Raw genomic sequence first — 22,943 nt, forward strand, 5'->3', positions numbered from 1 at the left:
AGCTTTATTAAAGGAGTGCTCACAGAGAGAAAGTCAAAGATAAACAGGCAGAGACGATACCAGGCTGGGGTCAGGACAGGCAGCAGACAAACTCGTAGATCAAAAGGGTGGGCTAGGATCAGGAAACCAGGAAAGTAGAATCAAACGTAGAATGCTCAGAGGTGTATGCCGAGGCTGATACAAGACTTCGCAAGGAGCCATGAGAGCAAGCCGCTGTTATAGTGGGGAGAAGTGACTGCACCTGTGAATGTGATAAGTGGCTGCACCTGTGTAGGTGATTAGAGACGAGGCTCGAACTGAGAAGGAGACAGATGGGAAATGTAGTTCAGTACTCGGGCGACAGTGATCTCTGATAACTAGGGAGAGGCGACAAAGAGCGATCTATGACATAAAGAGTGGGGGGAAACAACAACTTCACTAGAGGAGATACACCGTAAATGCACTATAGGCAGTCTGTCAGGTGCAGTGATCGGGACTGCTGGCGGAATCACTGCAGTGGTTGGTGCAATATTGGCACCATTCACATTTGGAGCATCTCTGATTGTTACAGCTGTGGGTGTTGGTGTGGGAGTTTCAGGTGCTGTAATTGGTGCAGCATCCAGCATAACCAATACAGTACAACAAAAACCACTCCATGAGAACCTTAAAAACCTTCAGCAGGAATTTACAAATGTGAGCACACCAATTCTTGATTCGCTGAATGCCCTGAGAAGGGTATTGAGAGTAATCCGAAAGTTCAGGGATTTTGTCAGTGACTCTACTGACAATGTAAACTTGTTATACAATGTAGACAGAAGAAGAGTAGTGTGTGGGACAGAACTCATGAATCTAGGTCTGTTGTGGAAATTTTAAATTGAATATTAAATTAACCATGTTTTCAAATATCTATCCATAAAGGTATGAATTATACTAACATCTCGTGATAAGTTCTAACACTTCCTTTTCGTCCTATGTCTGAGATGACTAAACTTTCCACTCTTCTAATAATAAATCTAAAATTAATCCTACTTCCCTTTATCTTAGGATGTAGCCATCAGACGAACTCTAACCTACTTAATTTCTGACCTGATATAACTTTGGTCAAATAGAATTATGAAAATGTACTAACCATTATATTGTGAAATGATTTATTGAAATATTAACCCCTCATATTGTTTCTGATGATACAGGATATTTTGCTGTTGCCATTAATGAAGGGTAATGATAAAGGGGGGAATTTGATTTAACAATGTAACCAACAGGTGATGATTAAGAGTGTGATGATTACTCATGATCATTCTGTTTTGATATGTCTGGTTTACCCTATAAAGAGTGTAGTATAATGTAATAAATGCTACGTGGGATGTCCATAGCTCTGGTCAGGAAGGGTCTAGAGCCTCCATTTTTGCACTCAGGTCTAAGTCTCATCACCCTCTATCAGAATCCAGAGTTTCAAGAAGATTGGAGAAACTCAAAATCTTGACCCGAAAAAACCGACAGGGGTTTTTTCCCCTGTCGGTTTTTTCGAGTCGGAAAAAAAAGTTTCTCCGATCTTCTCGAAACTCTGGATTCTGATAGAGGGTGAAGAGACTTAGACCTGAGTGCAAAAATGGAGGCTCTGGACCCTTCCTGACCAGAGCTATGGACATCCCACGTAGCATTTATTACATTATAAAAAATAGTGGGTTCGTGGACGGTGGAATTATGGGATGGGACTTGGTGCTACGGACTCAGGGGAGGCCCCTGAGTGCAGTAAAATAGTTTTTATCGTGATTTGGAACTTTCATTAAAACGTGTTTCACAGAAAATGTTTCCCATCCCACGTAGCATTTATCACAGTACCAAAACGTGGTTTCGAGGACACTCGTTTTAATGCAAACTAAACACTGAAATGACTTGAAAATTAGTGAGATGTGTTCAGTGGGGTGTGCTTAGTACAGCAGAGGTGGTTGGGGCTGAAAAAGAAGTTTTTAATCATCTGAAAGTCCCGTTGGAGACATGGGTGACAGCCATATAACCACTGAACTATGTGAATGTTTGTTTTTCTCGAATATCTCGAAAACCACACGGCGAAAAAATTTCAAACTCGGGTCGTCTGTAGGCCTCGAAGAGCCCTGTCCAACGAGGCCACCCCCGTCCCCGAGGGCCTCGGGGCCAGGGAGTTACGTCCGGTCAAAGGCGCAGCTTTGTCGGCTTATATCTCTAGAACCCCTGGTTCAATGTTCCCCAAACTCTAATAGATCGTAGTGCTGGACGGGCCCTTTCGAATGAGCCCACCCCCGAGGTCCAACTCGCCCGGGTCCCCGAGTTATAGCCGTTCAAAGTCGGGGGCCCCAGCGATCGGCGATCCCGTAGGGGGCGCTCCCGAGGCCCGTCACTCCAGGATTCGAGCAAGGGCCCTACTGGGACCCCCTCACCCGAATTTGAGCTCTCTGGGTCTTCGCGTTCCCGAGATATGAGCGATTTTGTTCCCGAGGTCGTGACGTCATCAGCGAGCGCCATTTTGAAGTGCGCCCGATGGTTTTCGGCTAATATCTCCGCGAAAACACGGTCAAAATTCATGATGTTTTTATCATTCTTTTCAGCTCAACTAGACGGTTCCAAAGAGCCCAACCACGGCCGGATCCGTCAAGTTTTCGCTTAGATAAATGTGTATTTTCATCTACATATCTGGCCCCCGGGGGCCCACGGGGCCGTGGGTGGTCTCAAAGTAAAGGTCTCGTCCCCCTCTAAACGAGATCAAATTTTGGTGTCCGTAGGACCAAGTGGGACATCACAAAAAATTAATACGTTGTAATTTTGTCCAGTCACCATCCACAATCAATGGACTCATCACAAACGGGGGTTAGGAAACGCTTAGAAAGCGGCTAGGGCCCTCAAACTCGGGGGCCCCACTCAGGGACGGGAGACGACGGCACTCGCCGAGTTTCGGGGTCCTACGACTTTCCGTCTCCCTGTGGCAGCGCGTTCCGTTGGTTTGACCTCTTTGACCCCATGACGTGTTTTTCACCCTTTCGGCCCCTGAACGAGGACCCAGGGCCACCAAACTTCTCCGCCCGCACCAGGGGGCCGTGGCGAGTCGGAAAACGGCGCCCCCTAGTCGGTCGGCCCTTTCGAAGCGGCGTCCGCGAAACCACTGTGTCAATACATTCATTTAATGGGCGAGTGGGATTTTCTTGGAAAGCTCCCAGGGGCCCCAAATTCGGCACGGTGACCCCTGGGCCCGCCCCGAGCGACGTACCGAAAGCACCGGGCCCTCGAGTAAAGGCAAGTATTTTTTAGCCTCTATGCAAAATCTCTCCCTCGAGGCTGTTTTTCACTCTCACACTGAAAGAGCCTTTCAGGCCTTTGAATGATTTGATGGCGGGGGAGGGGCGATTTTTTGCAAAGGTCCTCGAGTCCCAGGATTCGGGGCCCCGCGTCAGGGGCCCCTGGAGAGTCGGAATCTGAAGTCCCGGGGTTCCACGACCCTCCGTCTGCGTACGGGGCCCGTCCCACGAGCCATTCAAAAGGCATAGCGGTTTCGCGGACGAGCGTCCCTTTTTCGACCTTTCGGCCCCTGAACGAGGCATTTGCCCAATATAGTGGGTTATTGGACAAATAGTGGGTTCGTGGGATGGGGGGGGGGGGGTCATGGGGCAATATGCTCTCTGTCGCCCACTAGAGGTGTCCGAAAACCACCTATTCCGTGGCAAGTAGGTAAGAAACCGTGAATAGGGGGGTTAGTAATAAAAGCCCACTTCTCTACAAGTCTGTGGGCAATTGTCATCCAAATTCACCCTACGATCCCTCCGACCCACAGTGCGCCCAATGGCAGCTTATTTGTATGGGCGTTTTTCCACGAACCCACGGTTTGGACTAACTTTTAAAATCACAGCAATTCTCTGCATTTACTGTAAAACTAACACCCTCTCAATCTGTTTTCTTTCGACAGTTGCAAGTCCAACCTCACGTCTCAGTGGGAAAGAAAAAAGAAGGAAGTTCTTGGGAGGAAGTAGGTGTGTGGCTGACAGAGCAGGTGGAGGAAGGAGGTTGGACTTGGAACAACGAAGGGTATTATCAAAATAATGCAGGGGTAAGAGCATATCCAACAATGCAAACAGTGACAGTTCAGAGGTTGTGTAGTGAAGAGAGAAAATTGATTCCTGATAAAATAAATAACGATTTTGATTTATTATCAAGGACCAGAAACCCTTTGGGCTAAAGTTAAATTTGATATCGGACAGATAAAGAATGCAATGCCTCTTGTTATCACACCAAAAACTGAATATAGGCCATTTCGGTCTCAATATCCTCTCAGCAAAGAAGCTGTAGAGGGAATTTCAAAAGTGCATGCTGCGCTGGTTAAGAAAGGTGCTATTGTGCCTTGTCAAAATTCACCCATAAATTCACCTATACTTCCTGTGAGGAAGGCGTCAGGAGAATGGCGGTTCGTGCAGGACTTGAGATTGGTGAATGCGGCTGTTCAACCGCGCTCCCCAATTGTTCCAAATCCATCTACAATTTTATCAGAAATACCAAACAGCGCCACTCACTTAACTGTGATTGATTTGGCAAATGCATTCTTTTCAATTCCAGTACATCCAGACAGTCAATATTGGTTGGCATTTACATTTAAAAATAAACACTGGACCTGGACTGTGATGCCACAGGGCTACACCGAGTCTCCAACTGTGTTTACAGAAGAGCTTTCTAGAAATTTGGAAAGCTTCACCCCACCAAAAGGGAGTACCTTAATTCAATACATTGATGATTTTTTTTTAATTTGACCTTTATTTAACCATGTTTGTCTCATTGAGATATAAAATCTCTTTTTCAAGAGAGACCTGGCCAAGATAGCAGAACAAATTAGGTCACAAAATCACAGAACAAACACAAAAGAGGCAAAGACAACTCAAGTACATTTCAATTTAAATAAAAGTGCCATTAATTAAAACGTGTGGATCGACTCATGTTCTATAGTTTTAACATAACCTTTAAAATCATTTAAGGAAATTAGACACTGTAGTTTAAGTGTTTTCTGTAAATCATTCCAAGTGGAAGGTGCAACAAACATGAAAGCCTTTTTGAACAACTCTCTCCGGGCTTGAGGTACATTCAATAAAATAGTTTTCTGGGACCGTAAACCATAGGTACTCTGTGTAAAAGTAAGAAATTCAGATATGTAACATGGAAGCCTGCCTATAATGTCCTTATATATAAAGATATAAAGGTGAGTAAGCCGGCGATTTGACAGAGAAGGCAAATTCACTGTGGAGTAAAGTGTACAGTGATGAGTGAGGGGTCTGCAATTTGAAATAAATCTTAAAGCTCCATGAAACACAGCATCTAACATCTGAAGATACTTTGTTGGGGCATTCATATACAACAGATCACCATAATCAATAATAGAGAGAAATGTGGCATCGACTAGCCTTTTTCTAGTAGAAAAAGTAAAACAAGATTTGTTCCTAAAGAAAAAACCTAGCTTCAATTTCAACTTTTTTACTAGATTCTGTATATGAAGCTTAAAAGAAAGACGATCATCAATTAAAAATCCTAAATATTTATAAGATGAAACTACCTCAATTGTTTTACCCTGATCAGTAACAATATTCAGGTCTAGCTCATTTTTCCTTGAGTTTGAAAAAAGCATTACTTTGGTCTTCTCTGCATTAAGCACAAGCTTTAATTGATAAAGCTGTGCTTGCACTATATCGAAAGCAGTTTGCAAGCATTCATACACCTTCCTAATGGTAGTTGCACAACAATAAATAACCGTATCATCTGCATAAAAAATGGAAAAATGCATGTTGGACATTTTCCCCCAGACAGTTTATATAAATAGTGAATAAAAGTGGCCCCAGAATTGAGCCCTGTGGGACCCCTTTACAGATTGATAAATATATTGACGTTATGCCATCAACTTGCGTAGCTTGAGTCCTATCAGCGAGGTAGTTTATAATCCAGCCCACAGAATGCTGAGACATACCTATACTGATCAGTCTCTGAACTAGTATGCTATGGTCAACAGTGTCAAATGCTTTGGACAGATCAATGAACAGAGACACACAGTGTTTCTTATCATCAAGTGCTTTGACTATATCATTAATTACTTTTAAAGCAGCAGTGGTAGTGGTGTGTTTTTTCCTGAAACCAGATTGATGCTTAGATAAAATTGACTGAGCATTTAAATACTCTTTTACTTGTTCACTAACCAAAGATTCCATCACTTTGGCCAAAGCTGAAAGTTTGGAAATGGGTCTGTAATTATTAGGCAAGGTAGGGTCAGCTCCTTTCAAAAGTGGTAAAACATATGCAGACTTCCATACCTTGGGAATTTTGTTTGTGACCAGTGAAAGATTAAAAAGATGTGTCAGAGGTTCAGCTAGAATATCTGCAGCTAATTTCAAAAAGAAAGGTTCTAAGTGATCGGGGCCCGCAGGTTTTCGAGGATTCAATTTCTTCAGGGCTTTATGAACATCAGCAACAGAGAAGGAGCTAAAACTGAAAGTTTTGTCGGCAGTAATAACGGTGTCATTTACAGGCTCTGACACTATAGGGGCAACAGAATCAAACAAGAACCCAGATGATATGAAATGCTCATTAAAACAATTTAACATTTCTACTTTGTCAGATATAGACACACCATTCTTCACTAGAGACAGTGGAAAACCTGTTGGTTTAGTCGATGCAGATAATGACTTAATAGTTTTCCAGAATTTGTTGGGGTCATTTAGATTCTCTGTGGTTTCAGATAAGTAAAATTCAGCTTTTGCCTTTCTGAAGAGTGAAGTGAATCTGTTTCGCAACCGTCTGAAAACAAACCAGTCAGCTTCAGTATCTGATCTCCTTGCTTTTGCCCAGGCTACATTTCTCTCATGGAGCAAATTAGAAATCTCAGAAGTAAACCAGGGATTGTCCCGCCCCTTAATTCTAAATTTACGGATAGGTGCATGTCTGTTAAGAATATCAAGAAAACTGTTTTGAACGAAAGTCAGGGCTAATTCCACATCATCAATCAAGGCAATTCTACTCCAGTCAAAATAAAATAAATCATATAAAAAACCCTGCTCAACAAACATTTTCATATTTCGCCTTTCAACAATACGAGGTGCAGACTTGGGCACCTTAGTATCTCTAACAGCAGCAATCACACAGTGATCACTCACATCATTAGCAAAAAACACCTATTGAAGAGTACTTAAAAGGGGCATTGGTCAGGATTAAATCAATGAGTGATGATTTCTCCGGACATTTAGGATTTGGCCGAGTAGGAGTGTTAATTAATTGAGACAAATTTAAATTGTCACACTGCTCTTTAAAAGCATCTGATATCGGCCTTAGCCAGTCCCAGTTCAGTTCACCAACAACAATAGTGTCATTACAAATAAATTGACTTAACAAATTTGATAGTGTAGATGAAGAGTCATTTGATGCAGATGGAGGTCTGTAACAACCAACCAACCTAATATAGTGGTCTTTAGAGTGGTCTTAATCTCAAATTGTTTACACACCGATTTTGAGAGCACTAAACTAGAGTTGAATTTTCATTTGATATAAATAGCTACACCTCCCCCTCTTTTTGGGCGATCTGAACGATACACATTATAACCCTCGATACCAATATCTTTATCAAGAACAGATTTAGTCAGCCAGGTTTCAGATAACACAACAATGTCAGCATCAGTTAAACTGACCCATAAATTAACCATATCCAGTTTGGACATTAGACTCCGAACACTGAGGTGAATAATACCCAGGCCAGACCTTGATTTAAAATCTTCAGGTGTATCACATAACTTAATGCTATCAGGGCCCGGATTAGGCTGAACATTTACAGAGATTAGTAATAAAATAATAACAAGAAGTCTGGACTTAACTGATTTGCAGCAGAAAGTGCCAGATCTAGAATTTAATGATATACAAAAAGCAGGAAGTGAGTCTGCAGAGACAATAAACCAATCCTTCAAAATGGAGAGGCAGTGAGGGTGGAGTAGATTTGTAGCCTTGTAAACAAACAGAAATGAGTGACTTGACCCTGGAATTTAAGTTGGACCGTGGAAAAGTTTTGAGGCCTTGAGCCTACATAACGGAACTGCATATGGATGGACTCATTTTCTGACTGCAAATGGACAATCCCACTGTTAAGGGGGATAAGAAAGATAAACAAGGCTAGATAAAACTTCATTTTTAAAACACTGAAGACAGCTTTGTGTAACAAAAGGTGAAATGGATAGTACAGTGAGTAGTTAACAGGAGACCGTTAAGTTGAGGCAGGCGATAGCCCGGTGGTGGTGGAGACAGCTGAGGCTGAAACAGACGACAGCTTAGTGTTGGAGACAGCTGAGGCTGTAGCCGGTGACAGCCTGGTGATGGTGTAGGCAACCAAGGCTGTAGCAGACAACAATTCCAGCGATAAAAACAGCTGAGACCATAGCAGACGACAAATGCAGTGGTGGAGACAGCTGAGGGCCGTAGCAGACGACAAGTCCAGTGATGGAGACAGCTGAGGCCGTAGCAGACGACAAGTCCAGTGATGGAGGCAGCTGAGGCCGTAGTAGACGACAAGTCCAGTGATGGAGGCAGCTGAGGCCGTAGCAGATGACAAGTCCAGTGATGGAGGCAGCTGAGGCCGTAGCAGACGACAAGTCCAGTGATGGAGGCAACTGAGGCTGTAGCAGACGACAAGTGCAGTGATGGAGGCAGCTGAGGCCGTAGCAGACGACGGAGACCGTAGCCGGTGACAGCCTGATGGTTAAAACAGCTGAGGCTGTAGCCACTGAGGCTGCAGCAGACGATAAACTGGTGGAATGAAGGGAGCTGAGGCCAATAGGTGGTGGTAGTGAAGAGTTGAGGGCCACAGTTTGCTGCAAGTAGTGCTTAAAATTGTTTAAGTTTTTGCTTGTGGCTAGTTGCTAGTTGATTATCATGGTTAGTAACAGAGTCTACGTTAAAACTGGTGGAAACCAGCTGTTTAGCAGTGGAGTTTGGATTAGGCTAGAGTTGGATGAGCAAAAATAAAAAATCCATGCAGCGTAAGCCAAGGCACAATATGGCTACTAGCCGGTGTGTAGCCGGTGCTAGCTAAGCTACACAAAAAGACTCCAGCAGATCCAGTTTGAAAACATTCCCCAATAAAACACAGTACTGTGCCTCGCGGTCAATCAAGGACTTTTTGAGGTTTCTCTCACCCATCGGAGACAAACACACAGTGTCACATGCCTGTCCTGTCTTGTGTTGCACATGGGTGTTTTGTTATTTTGGGCCATGTGCTCTGGTCGTTGTCTGATCCCTCCCCCTTGTTACCTGATTATTGTTTGATTTCTTCCACCTTTCCCCTCTTGATTTGTTCCCTTCTTAAGTCTCCTCTTGTTTGCAGTCTTTGTCGGATCGTTTGTCTAATGTCTCCTGTTCCCCGTGATTCCCTGTTCCCCGCTTCAAGTTAAGGTTCAGTTGTTGTTTCATTTTTATTCATTGTGTTTTTCCCCCCTCGTGGGTTTTTTGCTTTGTGTTTGTTTATTTTTGTAATAAACCATTCTCCTGCATTTGAGTCCTCACACCTTTTTGCCTTACCCGTTCCGTGACATAACGATCCGACCTCATGAGGACTCAGCAGAGAAGAGGGGCCATGCCAGGGACTGTTCACGCTCCGTTTGCCCAGTCAGAGACTGTTCACGTCCCGTCTGCCCAGCGTGAGACTGTTCACGTCACGTCTGCCCAGCGAGAGACTGTTCACGTCACGTCTGCCCAGCGAGAGACTGTTCACGTCACGTCTGCCCAGCGAGAGACTGTTCACGTCACGTCTGCCCAGCGAGAGACTGTTCACGTCACGTCTGCCCAGCGAGAGACTGTTCACGTCAAGTCTGCTCAGCGAGAGACAGTACACGCTCTGTCTGCCCAGTCAGAGACTGAGCACGTCCAGTCTGCCCAGTCTGAGACAGATCCGGAAATGCCCATTTGTGTGGCCGCCAAGGCACTTACGGACTATCTGGAGCGTCTGGCTCGGATCCTGGACATGCCCGTGTCTGCTGTTCCAGAGCCGGAGCCAGTGTCTCCTGTTCCAGAGCCGAAGGCAGAGCCAGTGCCCGTTCCAGAGCCGGAGGCAGAGCCAGTGCCCGTTCCAGAGCCGGAGGCAGAGCCAGTGCCCCTTCCAGAGCCGGAGGCAGAGCCAGTGCCCGTTCCAGAGCCGGAGGCAAAGCCAGTGCCCGTTCCAGAGCCGGAGGCAGAGCCAAGGCCTGTTCCAGAGCTGGAGCCAATGTCTGTTCCAGAGCCAGCGCCTGTTCCAGAGCCAGTGTTTGTTTCTGTGTTTGTGTTTGTTCTTGTGACTGTTACAGTTCCTGTGTCTGTTGTTCCTGAGCCGGTGTCTGTTGTTCCTGAGCCGGTGTCTGCGGTACCTGAGCCCGTGTCTGCGGTACCTGAGCCGGTGTCTGCGGTACCTGAGCCGGTGTCTGCGGTACCTGAGCCGGTGTCTCCGGTACCTGAGCCGGTGTCTGCGGTACCTGAGCCACCGCCCTGGCCGCCCGAGGGGTCTTCACCGCCCTGGCCGCCCGAGGGGTCTTCACCGCACTGGCCGCCCGAAGGGTCTTCACCGCCCTGGCCGCCCGATGGGTCGTCTGCTTCGCCCTGGCCGCCCGATGGGTCGTCTGCTTCGCCCTGGCCGCCCGATGGGTCGTCTGCTTCGCCCTGGCCGCCCGATGGGTCGTCTGCTTCGCCCTGGCCGCCCGGTGGGTCGTCTGCTTCGCCCTGGCCGCCCGATGGGTCGTCTGCTTCGCCCTGGCCGCCCGATGGACTGTCTGCTTTGCCCTGGCCGCCCGATGGACAGCAAATGGCCAAGCTTTAGGCCTAGACCGAATTGAAACGATCCGAAAAATTCCGAAGCCAATTACAAAATCACAAATGATGTCTTTTTTAGGGGTAACGGGATACTGCAGACCATGGATTCAAGATTATGCTGAGATTTCAAATCATCTCCTAGTGGCAGCTCATGAGGTTCAAAAAATGACAGATCCAGTGACCTGGACAGAAGAACGTAAAATAGCATTTGAAAAACTAAAGCTATCACTTACTACCGCACCAAGCTTGGGGTTAGCTGACTATTCAAAAATATTTGAACTATTCATATCTGAAAGAAAGGGGTTTATGTCTGCTATTCTAACACAACCTCACGGACCGTCGACGTCCGGTAGCATACTATTCGAAACGATTAGACACTGTCGCACAGGGGATGCCACAGTGCCTACGTTCCGTAGCCTCCGCAGTCGAAGCAGTATTGGCATGTTCAGATTTGGTGGCTTTCCATCAATTAACAGTGTATGTTCCCCATGCAGCACACGCTTTGTTGATGCAGTCAAGGACAGCTCATCTTAGTGCTGCCCGATCACTGCATTGGCAAAACGTCCTGCTCACAATGTCAAACGTCACATTAAAAAGGTGCACCATATTAAATCCATCCACACTGCTACCAGCTGAGGAGGATGGGGAGCCCCATGACTGTACTCAAGTGGTAGAAATAATGACAAGACCGCGGCTCGATCTATTAGACACACCATTACCAAATCCCGAATTAGTTTATTATGTGGATGGATCGTGTCTTCGAAATCCACAAACAGGATTGCTTTCGGCTGCATATGCGATTTGCACTAAATTTGAGATTGTTGAAACTGAATGCTTACCACAAAATCATTCAGCACAAGCAGCAGAACTTGTAGCACTTGCGCGCGCGTGTGAATTGGCCAAGGGTCGTTCGGTCACTATATATACCGACTCACGTTATGCATTCTGTGTATGTCATGATCATGGGGCAGTTTGGAAAAATCGAGGTTTCCTCACTGCTAACGGAAAACCGGTGGCACATTCAAAATTGATTGATAAACTACTCGAGAATTTGTTAATGCAAAAAGAAATTGCTATTTGTAAATGTGCAGCCCATATGAGAACCGGTGACGAAACATCAAAAGGTAACAATTTTGCTGACTCTGTAGCAAAAAACACAGCACTGACAGGAAGTGGACTGACTGACTTTATAGGTTTTGCATCCCTTTCTACAGACAGTACCAAAGTACCACCGTCATTAAACGAAATTCAGAGACTGGGTACTAATCGAGAAAAGAGGAACTGGTCAGAAAGGAGTGTAAAAGATGACGAAGGTGTCTGGATAGATACCAGAACAAACAAACCATTCTTACCTAAACAATTATATCCTAATTTTGCTAATTGGGCTCATGGATTAGACCATGCTTCGAAAAGGGCTATGAATGATCTGATAAGTACATCCTGGGTGGCTCCAGGCTTTACATCAGTAGCAGAGAAATTCTGCCGAAATTGCCATATTTGTGCAGCAAACAATGTGGGAAGATAGAGTAAAAAAGCTTACTATTTACTTAAAAAAGCTTACTATTTACTCTGCCCACCCCACACCCGACCTTCCTTTTCAGCATCTGCAGATGGATTTTATTGAGTTGACACCATGTCAAGGGTATAAATATTGTCTTGTAATTGTTGATATGTTTTCAAAGTGGGTTGAGTGTTTCCCAAGCAGAAAAGCTAATGCTGTGGCTGTAGCAAAAGCTCTGATAAGAGAGGTAATTCCCAGATGGGGAATACCTGAAAAACTGTCTAGTGACAATGGAACGCATTTTGTAAATAAGGTAATAATTGAATGGGCAAAAGGACTTCAAATAAATTTGAGAAAACACTGTTCTTACCAGCCACAGTCTGGAGGAGCAGATGAGAGGTCAAACCAAACGATAAAGAACAAATTGTGTAAAGTTATGGCCGAGACTGGAATGACGTGGGTTCAAGCTTTACCCATTGTTTTAATGGCCATAAGGGCCCGAAAAGGTTCAAGGACAGCCCTCAGTCCACATGAAATTCTTACAGGTCGGCCCATGTGAGTAGGAATTGAACCTCCTCCCCTGGAGGGTTTGGCAGGGGTAGATGAGCAAATGAGGAAATATATATTGTCACTAACCAGAACCATTAAAACAATTCATTCACAGGTGAAGGCTGCTCTATCAGTTCCAGGTACAGAGCAACAGCACTCTTACGAGCCCGGACAGTGGGTTTGGATCAAGGATCACAGACGTAAGGCGTGGAACAACCCAAGGTAGCTAGGTCCGTATGAAATCATTCTAACAACAAATACAGCAATCAAGGTTGTTGAACGTGACGCATGGATTCACGTGTCACATTGTAAGCCCCACCAACCACCGTCCAGTGGTAAGTGAGGGAAGAAAGGGTGTGCTAGTAACGTGCCTCCCTTGCCTACGAGGGAAAGACCTTGCTACAGCTCGCAAAGAGTCATCAAGGTGAACATGGAGCGTTTCAGACGTCTGTGGGGCCAACGCGTCCACCAGCACAATTGGGAGCAAATGTGGTCTAACAGATTGTTCAAGTGCAGCACATGTGTGATTATATCCATAAGTGTGTTGATTCTGATCATATTGCTGTTTATGTTTGAATTTCCTCCAGGGTGTGACCAGAATAGAAAGAAAAGGGAAATGACTGTTCATCGTGACTACTCATCAGACACCGAGCAAAATCTGTATGGTTTAAATCTGTTCTGGAAATATGCTGAATATACAGCTAAAAAATCTGCACCAAACAAAGATTGTTATGTCTGTGCACATGCCTCCTTTTCTGGCGCATATCCGTACCCTCTGCTACCAGAGCCAGTAGAAGGTCATAAATTAAGGTGCATTCTGTCTCAGGCCGCAGGGCCAGAATTTTCCGGAAGGGATTTCCCCCTGACTGTCATAACGTGTCTATGCCTTCACCAATTCTCTCTCTCTCTACTGAGGGAAAGAGGAGAATTCGCCCTTTGCCAGATAAAATATTCAAAGAGTGTTATAGATCAAAAGAAGGAGATACATTTTTGGGGTTCTTGAACATACCTGTCAAGTTTTGGATCTGAAAATAAGGGAAATGTTCCGGCGTCCACCACGAGCAGTCCCACCACCGCAACCAAGCTCCAGTCACGTTATCCCTTACATTTTAAGACAAGTGTTATAGCTTAAATGAAAACACAAAAGGGTATATATGAAGAGCATATCCTGTTCATTTAACATTGCTTGTCTCTACATTTACATTTTATTTTCATTCCACACATTCTTTTCATTGCATATTGCTTTTCTTTTACAGTTTTTCTTTACATGTCACATAACTTTTCTTTTACTCTTTTAGTGAGTTATTGTTCAAATTTGTTGCAGACTTTGCATTCTTTAACCTGTTAGGCTGCAACCCCTAACAGGTTATGATGCGGATGGGAGCACCATCTCAAAGGTGTTAAGCGATATGACTAAGGTGGGGGATGATCTGTGGCAGGGTGAACAGGCAAAGAACAAAGCAACAGGTTGGGGGGTGGATTGGATTACCGATGCCTTCCGCAATGCTTTTGGTAACATTTTCGAACCAATACTTAAGCTTTTGTTACCAGTATTTGCTGCCTTGTTTGTAGCAGTGACTATTATTGGATGTTTGATCAAATGTATCCAAGCTTGTCTGGGAAGGTTCATCAGAAGCGTTGTTTGGGGAGGCATTGGGAGAAGGGATATTGTAGAGGAACAAGAAGAGCCTCTATATGAGCGGCTGCACCCGGTCCAGCCAGCCAACCAAATGCAAATGTGGCCCATTGATCGATTAGAAAGTCACTACCGTAATGTTGAAGCAAGCAGGGAGTAAGTACTGGGATGTTCTTCCGGATTAACCATTTGGTCGTGAAGTTTTACGACCAGAGCGGGGAAACTGTGGTGGAAATTTTAAATTGAATATTAAATTAACCATATTTTCTAATATCTATCCATAAAGGTATGAATTATACTAACATCTCGTGATAAGTTCTAACACTTCCTTTTTGTTCAATGTCTGAGATGACTAAAATTTCCACTCTTCTAATAATAAATCTAAAATTAATCCTACTTCCCTTTATCATAGGATGTAGCATCAGACGAACTCTAACCTACTTAATTTCTGACCTGATATAACTTTGGTCAAATAGAATTATGAAAATGTACTAACCATTATATTGTGAAATGATTTATTGAAATATTAACCCCTCATATTGTTTCTGATGATACAGGATATTTTGCTGTTGCCATTAATGAAGGGTAATGATAAAGGGGGGAATCTGATTTAACAATGTAACCAACAGGTGATGATTAAGAGCGTGATGATTACTCATGATCATTCTGTTTTGATATGTCTGGTTTACCCTATTAAGAGGGTTGTATTTTTCTTATGGGTCGATTTTCTCTGAGTATTGCTCGAGAAGCTCCCGGCCGTAATGAACAACATTTGAAGGACGATAACTCAGGTCTGTCTGTTATTTTCTGCTGAAGCAGGTTAGTAAGAAAACAAGTTAGAATTAATACAATTAAAGACTCATGCTGTAGTCGACTGGAGACTCGCTGGAGTATAGGACTAGATGGATGCTGTAGTCGACTGGAGACTCGCTGAAATTTAGGTAAAAGGCTGTAGTCGACTGGAGACTCACCGATGTTTAGATTTAGGTAAAAGGCTGTAGTCAACTGGAGACTCGCCAGAGTTTAAGGTAGAGTAGTTAGGTTTTTAGGGAAAAATCTACAACAGTCTGCTGGCAAATGTTGGTAGAATTGCAGCTCAGACTGTCAGAGTAGGACGAACCGCAGCGCAAGCAGTGGCTGCAGTCACAGGTGTGTTACAGAAGCAGTGGCTGCAGTCACAGGTGTGTCACAGAAGCAGTGGCTGCAGTCACAGGTGTGTTACAGAAGCAGTGGCTGCAGTCACAGGTGTGTTACAGAAGCAGTGGCTGCAGTCACAGGTGTGTTACAGAAGCAGTGGCTGCAGCCACAGGTGTGTTACAGAAGCAGTGGCTGCAGTCACAGGTGTGTAACACAAGCAGTGGCTGCAGTCTCAGGTGTTACAGAAGCAGTGGCTGCAGTCCCTGGTGTGTTATAGAAGCAGTGGCTGCAGTCACAGGTGTGCTACAGAAGCAGTGGCTGCAGTCACAGGTGTGTTACAGAAGCAGTTGCTGCAGTCACAGGTGTGTTACAGAAGCAGTGGCTGCAGTCACAGGTGTGTTACAGAAGCAGTGGCTGCAGTCACAGGTGTGTAACACAAGCAGTGGCTGCAGTCTCAGGTGTTACAGAAGCAGTGGCTGCAGTCACTGGTGTGTTACAGAAGCAGTGGCTGCAGTCACATGTGTGTTACAGAAGCAGTGGCTGCAGTCTCAGGTGTGCTACAGAAGCAGTGGCTGCAGTCACAGGTGTGTTACAGAAGCAGTTGCTGCAGTCACAGGTGTGTTACAGAAGCAGTGGCTGCAGTCTCAGGTGTGTTACAGAAGCAGTGGCTGCAGTCACAGGTGTGTTACAGAAGCAGTGGCTGCAGTCACAGGTGTGTTACAGAAGCAGTGGCTGCAGTCACAGGTGTGTTACAGAAGCAGTGGCTGCAGTCACAGGTGTGTTGCAGAAGCAGTGGCTGTGAAGCAGTGACAGAAGCAGTGGCTGCAGTCACAGGTGTGTTACAGAAGCAGTGGCTGCAGTCACAGGTGTGTTACAGAAGCAGTGGCTGCAGTCTCAGGTGTGTTACAGAAGCAGTGGCTGCAGTCACAGGTGTGTTACAGAAGCAGTGGCTGTGAAGCAGTGACAGAAGCAGTGGCTGCAGTCACAGGTGTGTTACAGAAGCAGTGGCTGCAGTCACAGGTGTGTTACAGAAGCAGTGGCTGCAGTCTCAGGTGTGTTACAGAAGCAGTGGCTGCAGTCACAGGTGTGTTACAGAAGCAGTGGCTGCAGTCACAGGTGTGTTACAGAAGCAGTGGCTGCAGTCACAGGTGTGTTACAGAAGCAGTGGCTGCAGTCACAGGTGTGTTACAGAAGCAGTGGCTGTGAAGCAGTGACAGAAGCAGTGGCTGCAGTCACAGGTGTGTTACAGAAGCAGTGGCTGCAGTCACAGGTGTGTTACAGAAGCAGTGGCTGCAGTCTCAGGTGTGTTACAGAAGCAGTGGCTGCAGTCTCAGGTGTGTTACAGAAGTAGTGGCTGCAGTCACAGGTGTGTTACAGAAGCAGTGGCTGCAGTCACAGGTGTGTTGCAGAAGCAGTGGCTGCAGTCACAGGGCATCGATGAACGAGAAATGCATAGAGACAGAGAGAGAGAGGAAATGTAGAGAGTTGCAGTTATGCAAGAGGGAGTTTAGAAAGACCCGAGGATCTTTCTAAATAGCAAATTCACATAGACAACAGAATTTTGAGAGACAACAAGACTTCAAAAAATCTTAAAAGCATAATCAAACACGGATACTTGCACAGGTAACTCTTTGCATGGCTTGTGAAGAAGCTTGTGTGTCTCTCGGTCCGGCGCGTCACGTGGTCACGTGCGCGTGTTTCTCCTTCAAAGCGAGCGTGCGCTAGTTTAAAGGTCCCTTGTAGATGGATTTGCTGAAGAGATATGTCACGCGGTTTTCTTTTCAATCGTCGATTGGAATTAAACACGGAGACTTATCTAAAACTGAAAAACACAAACTAAACTAGAAACATAAAAGAAAGGCGAAGAGTTCGCCCGGAGGCGAGATGTTACATTATGACACGAGGACAGGAGACGTAAGATAGGGATAAACTGGTATTCAGTCCTTTTGAAGACCTGACGTTTCCACCTTCTTTTGGAAGAGGGTCCAATCATGAGCTGTCCCTTTGGAGGGAGATTTTATGACCCTTTGTGTTATAACCAGGCATTTAAATCTCTAGTTTAATTGGGTGTTTAAGAGAAGAATCTTCACAATTCTTATAATACTAATGTGTCACAAAGTTTAGCAAAATGTAATGTCAATTAACAAATGGGGTATGAAGATTGGAGTTTATCGAGACCAAACTTGCAACAAATGGATTTGGTTAAACATTAGTTGGCAAAGTTTGAAACATTATCCCATTAGAGTTGTCGAGAAACATGGACCAAACCATAAAAAAGGCAACTCATGAAATAGGGAACTTAGATACATTGTTCATACAATTCTCAAGTGGATATATAATAGCATATATATATATATATATATATATATATATATATATATATATATATATATATATATATATATATATATATATATATATATATATATATATGAATACAAGATTCATTTCTCCTCCTTGGTTAGAATTCAGAGAGAGCCACAGTTCTGTGAACATTCCTTTGGGTCGTAAACGCTGTTATCTAAGAACTCCAGTGATGTTAGTTTTGGTCTCTTTTCACTCCAAAGATGGAAAACATAGTAAACTATATCACTGCGTCAAAAGGGGTGTATACGGGAGAATTCAGACAATGAATACGCCCGCTAAATGTGCTGTTTGGCAGGGATCTTTGGAACTTTGTTATGTGTACCTGTAAATGCCCGCAAAGGCCTGAAAACAGGAACTTGTCTGACCACATGCTGTTAGTTGATGGCTTGGCTTTGTAAATGCTAATTTGTTTTGGGACTTGCAGCTCAAGATTGCCCCTATTCCCCTGCCCCCCTCATTAGTATTCAGGAAAGGTGATTAGGCTGTTTGTATCTGGGTGTCCTGGGTGTATGTGACTATTCAAACTCCGAGTCTGAACGAAAACAGACTGGTGTATATGGTAAATGCAAGTTTGAAGAGGATATTTGAAAAGCTGGAGACGATGGACAAGAGGTTGGATAAGATGGAGGCTGACATCAATGAGCTCAAAGAGGCAAAAGAGGAGCCTTCTTCAAAGAAATGAAAGAGAGCTGAGAATAATTCTGTTGCGGTAAGTTATTTTCTTACTGTCACAAACATTTGGCGGTGTCTGCTTAAATTTGTGTGCCTTATTTATTAATGTATTTGAATTGAGCCCTCATACTATGTTGGATTTTTACAGGAAGCTGTACGGAGATTGCACAATGGGGAAAACAACATACACAAATATGACCAACAGACAAGGTATATCTTTAAAACTATTGTTTCATAACAGTCCTTTCTTCTAAATTATATTTTTAATCAACCTTCTTTAATTACTGCTCCACAGTCTATCCTCCCCCCACAACCTTGAGGTCACAACCTATCTTTTTAATGGCGTCTCCATGGTTGTACCGGATGTAGATCCTGCTGTTGTTAAAGGTAAGTCACAAGAGAATGTCACAAGGCTACAACTATTTAACTGTATAGATTAGTTAGTAAATAAACACATTCTCCCCCCTCACTATCTCCCTCTCTCTAGCATCCTGCAAGACGTATTTTGAAACTGTTAGAAGGGGTTACAGGATGGCCCAAGATGAGAACAAAGACAAGATGGAGGACAGCAGGATCATTGCTCGCATGAGACAAAGAAAAAGAAGAGTAAGTATAAATAAATATAAATCTCAGTAAAAGACTCAGCCTGGGAGAGGCTCCCATCCCAGCCCATTTGATATTTTCAGTGGTTTAATTACTTTTTTACCTCCTATTTTGCAGCTGCTGAGCAGCAGGACTGGCGTTCTCCAGACAGAGGAAGAGGCAGCTATCTGGAAGACTGCAACAGTTGACCACATGTCTGAAGAGGAGGATGCCATCTTGGATGGAAAGTCGGTGTGGGTTGTTCGACCTCCAACCCATAGTACAGTTTTGTCTGCGCTGTGCTATATATTGTATGACTAATAGTAAATTGTATTCTGTGCTAACGTATTTTTATTTATAGAATTTTGACCGTGTGTATATATATGTCATGTGCCCAGTGTCATTTTCAAATAATAAAAATAACAAACTCAATCTGATTGTCTTGACATTATAACCATGAACACCAATGATAATAAATATCAATAATGAGTAATAATAAACCCAAATGAGGCCATAAACTGGACCAATAGTGTGGGGGTTTAGAGGAGGGACAAAGCATTGAGCAGCCAAGCCTATGTAAGACCTCTGACCAATTGAAGGAGGCCACTGCCTTGTGTCCCAAAGGTGTGAAATGCTAATATTCCCTTGCATTGACCCCGACCGGGGGATTATTCACCATGGTAACTGATGGCCCTTAGTGGCACCCTGCTGTGCCCCAAACTTGGTACATATCCAGGAGAATTCGGGATTGTGTGACGGGACAGCAAACTCCCGTACACACACGTTTATTTGTGGAGTACACAGGAGTTCTCAGGAGTTTTACATGCCCGATTACAGCTCTTTTCAGGCAGTGTATTTTACTGGATATTACTGTACGTATTCTGATTGATCACACCGAAAGCATTCTGGAGGTGTCCAGAACTATGTGTACAAGTTATGGGAATAGACAGTTATATTTAAAATGCATAATGAAGGTATTTATAATTCACTTTAAGCTACGATAAAATCATAGTCATTCCAATGTGACATGGGCAAATGGACACACATAAAAGCACATCGAATGTATCTAGTTAAATGTCTTTTAAAAAGAGAAGTTTCTTTCTCTTTAGAATCACCTTCTTTGGGACATTCCAGTCAGTCATAAAAATGTCTCGTAACTGGACACCACGCTCTGTCCTGAGCAGGCTTCACTTATGGGGGATGCGTGTGTGGTTGTGTGTGTGTGTGTGTGTGTGTGTGTGTGTGTGTGTGTGTGTGTGTGTGTGTGTGTGTGTGTGTGTGTGTGTGTGTGTGTGTGTGTGTGTGTGTGTGTGTGTGTGTGTGTGTGTGTGTATGTTAATTTACATCCAGGCTTTTTGGGCCTGAAGGCTTTGGGATTTTAGCTAGGATGTATTTAGTTATTCAGATTCACCCCTCGCCCAGTCCTTACAGTCCCCCCTTTTGTCTGATGAAGTCCCGGTCTGGACATCATTGGACATAAATCATCGCAATGGTAGCAGGTGGCTGTTAGGGCCGAGGGCTCAGCTTGATGAGGTTCAGCGCGGCCTCTGGCATGGTACCCTCTTTCTGAGGGTCCCGTGAGCTTGGCTGTGGATGTTCGCATCTCGTTGAGTCTCCTGTATAGGATGAAGGCCAAGCCCAGTGTCAGGGTGTGGCTGAGTACCTTGGAGCTACACAGCGCAGTGTCCACTGTGGTCCAGGCCTGGACAACAGGAGGGGTAGTCAAGTAGAGCAGTTGAGACAAAGCTCGGAGGGCTGTGTTGATAGAAGCAATGTCAATTTGCTGGGACCCCCCTTTCGCAAACCACAACTCCCGTTTTGGAGTTAGGGTGAAAGTGTGGTTCCTGGAGAAGGATGGGATTTCCAGTTCTAATTTGTACTCTTTGCTTGGAAGATGGTACCATGCCAGGTCGTCAAGGTGAAGGATTGCGCCTTTCGGTACTTGGATTCACATGCTCTGGTGGAGCGAGGTGACACAGGTGTCAGTGTCATTCTGGTCGTAATTGAGTGCAGCTGTGCGCACAGAAGTGTTAACGAGCCCTGTCACCTACAATCTCTGCTTGGGTCTCGATGACTTGATTGCGAGGCTTAGCTTCGGCAGGGCAGCGGGTGTCGCTGATCTGCAGCCTGCAGATTCCGTCAGTGTTGTCTCTGATGAAGGGTTTGTTAGGGCAGAGATAGTGAATGTCTTTGGTCAATGTGCACACGTACGGGTTCGGAGCTAAGGACAGCTTTGCGTAGCTGTTGTTGAAGTCAACCACGTCCGGCGTGCGGATCTTGATGTGAGTGTTACTTTTCAAAATCTGACATTGACAATGTTCTTGAGCCGGTAGATTCGGCTTGGCTCTATGATGGGCAAGTTCCGGAGCAAAACCCACTTCTCTCTGCTTGGGGTCGACGCAGAGTGGGCTGGCACTACCCAGCGAGTAGGCAAGGTGTATTTGTAGAGAGTCAGCTGGCGCGTGATGGCGGAAGCCAGCACGGTTTGCACAAGGCTTAAGGGTATCAGGTGCGGTGGAATTCTACCCATGGCTAGGCTGTCAATGGAGGAGTTCACCTCCAGCAGCGTGTCTGTCATCAGGACTGTTACCAGCTGAGTTTGAGCAAAGTCATTCTGGAAGACAGTAAACAGCTGTTTAATGGATTTCACTGTCTGGGTCAGCAGAAGGCTGTGAGTGTTGAAAATTACCACAATTCCCTTTAGTGTCTTGTCGATGGTCTGCAGGGATGCACTCTGTGTTGTGAGTTGCTCTTTTATCTGTGGAATCTCAGTCTGAATTTTGGCTGCATGCCGCCACATGGTGGCTAGGTTCACTGTATTCACACTGGATATAAAAGTGTTAAACAAAGTGGCGGCGGCTCCGGGCAAAGCTCCCCGGAACTGTTTGGAGCGGTGGTTGTGTGCACCTAACTCCGCTTGTGTGATAGTCATTTTCTCAAGTTGGTTGACCATGTGCTCGACATCGGCCCTGGCGTGAGTGAGGGAGTCTGTCCATCGGGCACCTGCCCAGCTGTGTTGGGCTACTGCGCTGGGGTAAGGTGCCCTGTAAACATTGCTGGGGTCGAGACGAAGTTGGTAGTCAGGAGTCCCGGTTGTTCCCTCAGGATGGTGCCTGATGCTAGACCTGGTGAGATGTCCGATTGCAGCTGCCCTCTGGTTGGCTGGAGGCACGGGATGGCGAACCACCGCAGCATCCTGGTAAAAGTGAAGGGAGAGAAAAAGAGAAAGGGAGGAAACATTTCAGCGAGTGTCGTCCTTGGTTGGCTAGGACAGTCTTTTCGCTTTGAGGACGCCGGTATGCCACTTGCTTCGGTGTGTCTTGCAAGTGTCTCTGGTGCTGCGGTGTGCAGTACATGGTGCGTCATGGGCATACATTGGCATGACCCCCCTTTTGCACTGTGGCACCACAAGCTGTGGCGCAGTGATGGCATCAGGTGCAGAACGCTGAATGTTGTCTTGTGTACGCAGCATGTGCATGGTGTGAGAGGTGGTTTCTCATAATGTCCATTGGTTTGTCATAGACTTTGGTAAGCTGGAAGGTTAAGGTCAGGTTAAGCAGAGGTTCTGTGACATTTTGTCACACTTGTTGGGAGAGACTAATGCATGACCCTAAAAGTTCAGAACCACGGTTTAACGGGTTCACTAGGTATGTAGCATAAAGCTAGGTGTTTCACGTGTGGCTAGCTAGTGAAGTGTGTCTTGTA

The 22,943-nt window shown here is 45.0% G+C and overlaps 1 protein-coding gene across 1 annotated transcript; it reads left to right on the forward strand.

The window, feature by feature from the left end:
* Positions 1–18,729: 18,729 nt before the first annotated feature.
* LOC143745413 (uncharacterized protein C14orf93 homolog) lies at positions 18,730–19,670 on the forward strand. Its single transcript, XM_077237518.1, has 4 exons — positions 18,730–18,866; positions 18,952–19,043; positions 19,144–19,262; positions 19,377–19,670. Exons 2-4 carry the CDS (start codon positions 19,007–19,009, stop codon positions 19,557–19,559), a joined length of 339 nt encoding a protein of 112 aa, XP_077093633.1. The 5' UTR covers positions 18,730–18,866; positions 18,952–19,006; the 3' UTR covers positions 19,560–19,670.
* Positions 19,671–22,943: the final 3,273 nt, after the last annotated feature.

The sequence above is a fragment of the Siphateles boraxobius genome, unplaced genomic scaffold (genome assembly GCF_051911475.1).
Source record: "Siphateles boraxobius isolate OS27281-9 unplaced genomic scaffold, OSU_SipBor_1 204, whole genome shotgun sequence".
In the NCBI taxonomy this organism is placed as follows: Eukaryota; Metazoa; Chordata; class Actinopteri; order Cypriniformes; family Leuciscidae; genus Siphateles; species Siphateles boraxobius.